Source organism: Gopherus flavomarginatus, chromosome 9, assembly GCF_025201925.1.
Source record: "Gopherus flavomarginatus isolate rGopFla2 chromosome 9, rGopFla2.mat.asm, whole genome shotgun sequence".
Taxonomy (NCBI): domain Eukaryota; kingdom Metazoa; phylum Chordata; order Testudines; family Testudinidae; genus Gopherus; species Gopherus flavomarginatus.
This window is the reverse complement of record NC_066625.1, coordinates 52,087,061-52,093,060: the sequence shown is the minus strand read 5'-3', so window position 1 is coordinate 52,093,060 and position 6,000 is coordinate 52,087,061. Positions and strand designations below refer to the sequence as shown.

Sequence of the window (6,000 nt, the reverse complement as noted above, 5' to 3'; positions counted from 1 at the left end):
TTCTGTTCACCTCCCAGCTGGACTAGTCTGGGCACCCAGCACCTCTCTGCACTGCCTGGACACAGACATATCTGCCCAACACAGGGCATGGCACTCGGGACACCGGCCAAGTACACAGCCAGAGTGTGAATGTGCCACCCGCTACACTGATGACCCTCCCTCCCCCCACTGCACTGCCACACGCTCACTCCCCCCGCTGCACTGACACGTGCTCTCCTCTCCACTCTGCAGACGCACGAGCCCACTTGTCCCCCACTGCGCACTGAGCCCACCTCACACCGCATTGAGACGTCTGTAGGCGCACGCTCGCCAGAGAGACGCACCCCCACGCTCCTCACTGGTACTCTATCAGCACTACTACAAATGAAAAGAGCTCTAAACCTTCTTCCCTGGGACTGCAACTCTGGGGCCAGGCAACTCGACTGTAGCAATCTGGGCTGCACTCCCACGGAGCCAAGTGCAGCTGGCGGGAGGGCTGCGTGCTGAGCAGGCCTGGCTGGCACTCCCTTTCCACCCCATGTCCTGTGCTGCTGTGCTGCTCAGACCTTGGCGAAGCAGTGACCTCCAGAGGGACACTGAATCAAATCCACCGGAAACCCTCTCTGTTTCCATTGCCTCTTCATATGCACCAGGCAGGTGGGTCGCTTCCCTTCCCAGGGACGGTGGGCAGTAGAATAAATATTCCTGTAGGTTCCAGCTCCCTGGTTCACAAGGAAAGGGGCGTGGAGGGGGCAGGGACTCCATGTGTCCCATCGGGAAGAGGAAAGTCTGCCTCAGATTAGGGCAGGAACGTCAAACAGAACAATTAACACCATTCAACTGATGTCTAATGGAATTTCCAGCGCTTCCTCATGTGAGCCAGTCACATGACTTGGTACAGACTCCGTTATCCAATCATGGCATGTCCTGCCAGAAAAATCAAAGGAGAAATCACTCCAGTGCCAACGCTGCTGCATCCACCAAGGGGCACCCCAGCCACAGGAACCAGGACACACGGTTCCTCCTTCTTCCCTTCTCCTGCAGCAGCTGCAGAATCCCAGGACCCAGAGACAGGTGGGCAAAGCAAACAGCTGCCGCTCACACAGGCCCTGTAACAGTGTTTACTAACCAGTCAGGAAACTCCCAGGCTGGGCTAGCAGAGGCTGTGGGTCAGGATTGAGGGGCACCAGCTGAGCTATGGGGGCACCGGACAGCCTAGGTTGGGCTAGCAGGGGGCTGTGGGTCAGGAGGGAGGGGCACTAGCAGAGCAAAGGACCTAGGACACTTTGCCTGGTTCTACCCTCTGCCCCGAGATCCCAATCTCTCCCGACCCCACTGCAACATTACGTTTGTCCAGCAGCTGGAGGCTCTCCCTGCTCAGCTGTTCCCATGCCCTGGGTCTCTCTCCCCCCTCCCATCCCCTTTGTGGGAGTGGTGCAGCAGTCTTACCATTCTCACCTCCTGGGAGGTGGGTACAAGGAGGGAGCAGAGCCCTGCTGACTGGCCACGATGGCTGTCGAAGAGAGACCTGCAGCGAGAAGCAGAACTGGAAGGTGACCTGGTGCCTACAGCAGTGCCATGGGAAGGTGGCAGCTCCAGGGGGCGAGCTGGCAGCTCAGCCACCCTCCCGTCATCACCACTTGCTGTGAAGTGTGCTCTGGAATGGGGACAGCTCTGGGGCTAACCTGAGAGCAGCCCCCTACCTGCTTCAGCCCTGAGCTGGCAGGGCCCCGCACTGGGAGCTATTCACCATGTGCATCCAGGGGAGGTCTGTACTAGTGCATTCCCCAGCTCAATTCCAGCCTGCTTCACAGAGATCAGCCAGGAGGAGGCGCTCTCCCATTACTTGTATTTGCATACCCTGCTGCCCCAGCTGCAGCCCCACTAACACTCGCTGCCCCACCCCAGTATTCCCAGCCTTGCATCCTCCCTCCAGCCCTTCTCTTCTCTGGGCTCCACACCCCAGGCAGACACACCGGCGTGCCTCTCCTTCCACTGGGAGCTGCACCACAACTCGAGCCCAGTGGGGGCTGCCCGCGCCGCTGCGCGAGATGGACAGGCTGCTCTCACCTGTTGCATAGGGCAGGTTGTACTGGGCTGGCAGCAGGGAGTACCCTAGGTGGTGGTGGTGGTGGTGTGTTGACATCAGGCGTTGGGAAGGGGAGGTCCGGGGCCGATCTACGCTCCTTTCTCCTCCTGCTGCTCCGCCAACGCTGCTGCAGCCTCCGCCCCCTCCGACCACCCCGCAGCCGCCACGCTCCCTCTCTTGAGACGCCTTCTCACTGATCTGCAGAGGAGAGCATAGACCCCGATGAGGGCAGGGGAGGAAGAGCCCAGCCAGGGAAGCCAGCAGCAGTAGCACTCCCATCCAGTGAGATCAGAAGGGCCGGCACAGTACACAGGCCACCCTGGGGGAAGATGATTCCAGCCAGCTGTGCCGGAGCAGCCAATGCTGTCTGAATGCAGGGCCCAAAGCACGGCCAAGCCGGCAGCCAAAACACGCGCCCCCCCCCACCCCCCACAGCTCTCCCTGACAATGTGGCCGAGGCCAGAGCAGGGCCAGGCCCAGCCGCTCACTCCACCCGGGGCAGGGCCTGGTCCAAGCCGTGCCAGGGAGGCCCTCACACAAAGACTCATTTGGGGCACTTCTCTCAAAGGTCCCGCTGTGCTGCCGGGGGCGCTGGGAGCTGTCAGTCCAGTGGGGCCTTGTCTCAGCGGAGCCCAGTGCTTTGGCCCAACTGAGACAATTCTACTCTTCCCCTCAAGTGCCCCTACCCAGGCACACTATTCTCCACATCATGTCCAACAGGCTCATGCCGCGGGCTGGGCTGTGAAGTGGGTAGCTCCCCCCAGTGGCGGGGGAAGGGGTTGCGGGAGGGCCATATAGCACCATTGCAAAGACACGTTTGGCAGGTTGCACTAACCGCCTGCCCTCCATTCACCCCTTGGCCTATAGGCCCCAGTGAGCCCATCGCTGGGAGGTAAACAACTCCAACCCGCAGCCCCTGTGGGATGAGTCGCAGGAGGAGCCTCTGGGCTGTGCCGCACCAAAGGAACATCTCCCAGTGTCTTCCAGGAAAGATCCACAAACCTGGGCGTTCCCAGGGACTCCCAGCCCCAAGTTGGGCCCAGCCTCCCCCAGGGCGGAGGGGAAGCCATACTTGGTGGTTAGTGCATGGGACGGAGTAGCCACATCACTGACTCACTGGGTATCCTGGGCCTTGGTTTCTGTCCTGCAGGCTGGGGCTACTGCCCAAGGCACCATGGACCAGCACATGCACTGCTGGGGTCCTGGGCCTTCCAGGGGTCCCCGTGGGGGTCTGGGACAGGCTGTGCCAAAGTAACTCCAAGGGCAGGAGAAGGGGCCCATACGCACCCCCCACAGCCGGGCCAGGAGGAAGCACTGAGTGCGGGTCTCACTCCCAAGGCAGCTGCAGGCAGAGGGGCTCAGACCCCTCTTCCCATCAGGGCCCCAGGCCAGAGAAGCCCTGTCCCACCCTCACCGTGGGAGATTTGCTCTTGTAGTGGCTGGCATGCTGCTGCAGGATGTCCAGGGCCTTGGACTCTGAGCTGGGTTTGCAGCTCACGCTGGGGCTGGCTCGCGCCTTGTCACCATCCTCGCTCCCGGAGGCCTTGCTGCCATATGGGGAGAAGGAATAGCTGGAGGGCAGGTAGGATCCTGTGGGGGAGAGGCCAGTCAGAGTCTGGGGGAGGGAACGCCAGCGCCAGCCCCCCCCCCAGGCGTCCCACCCCCAGGCTGTCTGCTGGGCAGGGGGCTCCTGCCATCTGAGCTCAGGCTGACAGTAGCATGCGTCAGTCACTGCACCAAGGCAGAGAATCAGACACATGGGCTCGGCAGGGAGGCTCCCCCAGGCCACCCATAATGAGGGCCATGAGCCATCATGGCCCTCCTGTGCCTGACAGCTGGAGGATCGGCCTGCAGCCCCTGCTCTGCAGCACATGAAGTGCTAACAAAAGCTGCTGCACCATCGCTCTCCCACCCTGCTACTGGGCCTGGGCCTTTGGCAGGGCCATGGGCTCCCTGGAGAAGGGCCGAAACCCTCCCGCCCCCCACTCGCCCCAGCGTTCACTTCTGCAGCCATTCCAGTCAGATTCAATCCTCTTCTTCCCACCTTGCCCTGAGCTGCTGGGCTGTTCCTGCGGCTGTCAGGACCCCTGCCAAGCTTAGCCGTTGGGGACCCTCCCAGGGGCACCAGTCTGAGGCTGTGTGGTGGCTGGGTTATTGTGGTGGGACTGCATTACAAGCACCACTCAGCTCGCTGCACCCAGCCCCTCAATGGTTGACTCAGGCCCAGAGACACACACCCAGGGCAGGAGAGGAGACATAAGCCTACCCCATGGGGTGAACTCTCCCTGGCCTGCTGCCTAATCTACTCCTCTGGCTGGGCCTGGGGCCAGTGGGTAGCCCCCAGCACAGCAGCTGCGCCCATACCTGGGTAGTTCTGCATCATGACGGTGGGCATGCCCCGGTAGCTGGGGTGGTTGGGGTCGTATGACTGGCTGTAGGAGTAGCCGTGCATGTAGGGGATGTAGGACTGATGCTGGGTGAGGGGTGAAGACACGGGTACGTGGATGCTGGGTCTGGGGTCTTTCCCCACCATGCGGGACTCCTCGGGGGATGTCAGTTTGCATTCGGAGCTTGTGCTCTCCTTCCCATCCTCCTTAGGGCCGGCCTCCTTGCTTCGGCTCCTTTCTTCCTTCAACTTCCTATCCCTCTCCTCTTTCCACCTTTCATCCTCGCTCTTGAGCTCCGAGTACTTGGCGGGATAAACGTATGTCCACATCCTGGGCTCTGCTTCCTGCGTCAACCAAAGAGCTCATCAGAGTCGCTGCATCCCAGTGCTGCACCATGCGGCCGTGGCCCTGGCATTCACCACCGTGCTGCTCCCCGGGGTGAGCCAGAGGGCGACGGGCATCGCAGGCTGCGGGCCAGATGGCAGCTAGGGAAGGAGAAGGTGGCTGCAGCTTTTCCCAGCCAGCATCTCCCCACACTTCCAGCAAAACGCTTTGCCATCACACTGCCACCAGCAAAATGACAGGCCGGGCACCCACAGCTCCCTCCCACTTCAAGAGCCACTCATTCACCACACAGGGTGGGCAGCCAACGCCCTCCCCCCAACATGTCTGCTGCTTGCTGGCCTGCAAAGTGATAGGAGCCTTAAAGGGCAAGGGGGCAAACAGAGGGTGATGCAGAAAAGGGGAGCAGAGTGTGGGCATGGAAGGAGAATGCCCCACCAGCCTTGTCTGTCTCTCCCAGAGGGCAGATGGCTCTGCCAGCTTCTCTCCATTCTCATGTCCCAATTCCGACCTCACCGTCTCTTTGGGGCCCAAGGGGCCAGCGTGGCATGCAGCCCTGCAGGGGACCTGGCCATTCCTGTCCAGGCACTAGTCTGTTGGCGCCTATCTTCACAGACTGCACAGGTTTGCTTTGCTGACCTGGCTGGTAGTTCCCATGCTCCTTGGCCAGCTGCTTTTCTGATGTAAATCCAGCTGGGACAAAGCTTGTGGCAACCACTCAAATCAGAGGGGAGTGAACATAAGCACAGCCATACTGGGTCAGACCAAAGGTCCATCTAGCACAGTATCCTGTCTTCTGACAGTGGCCAACGCCAAGTGCCACAGAAGGATTGAACAGAACAGGTAATCATCAAGCGATACATCCTGTTCCCATTCCCAGTTTCTGGCAAACAGAGGCTATGGACACCATCCCTGTCCATTATGGCTAATAGCCATTGATGGACCTATCCTCCATGAACTTATCTAGTTCTTTTTTGAACCCTATTAGTGTTTTGGCCTTCACAACATCCTCTGGTAAGGCATTCCACAGGCTGACTGTGCACTGTGTGAAGAAATACTTCCTTTTGTTTGTTTTAAACCTGCTGCCTATTAATTTCGTTTGGTGACCCCTAGTTCTTGTGTTATGAGGAGTAAATAACACTTCCTTATTTACTTTCTCCATACCAGTCATGATATTATAAACCTCTATTATATCTCCCTTTA

At 59.7% G+C, this 6,000-nt stretch overlaps 1 protein-coding gene across 2 annotated transcripts in view; it reads right to left on the bottom strand.

The window, feature by feature from the left end:
• Positions 1–270: 270 nt before the first annotated feature.
• Positions 271–6,000, bottom strand: part of ZNF609 (zinc finger protein 609) — a 111,959-nt gene continuing 106,229 nt past the window's right edge. For both annotated transcript variants that reach the window (XM_050967425.1, XM_050967426.1), the window contains exons 5-9: positions 4,433–4,799; positions 3,483–3,658; positions 2,050–2,266; positions 1,429–1,507; positions 271–906 (exon numbers count right to left, since the gene is read on the bottom strand). In XM_050967425.1, coding sequence (XP_050823382.1) covers positions 1,434–1,507; positions 2,050–2,266; positions 3,483–3,658; positions 4,433–4,799 — 834 coding nt within the window. In that variant the 3' untranslated portion in view covers positions 271–906; positions 1,429–1,433. The remainder of the gene's footprint in view (positions 907–1,428; positions 1,508–2,049; positions 2,267–3,482; positions 3,659–4,432; positions 4,800–6,000) is intronic.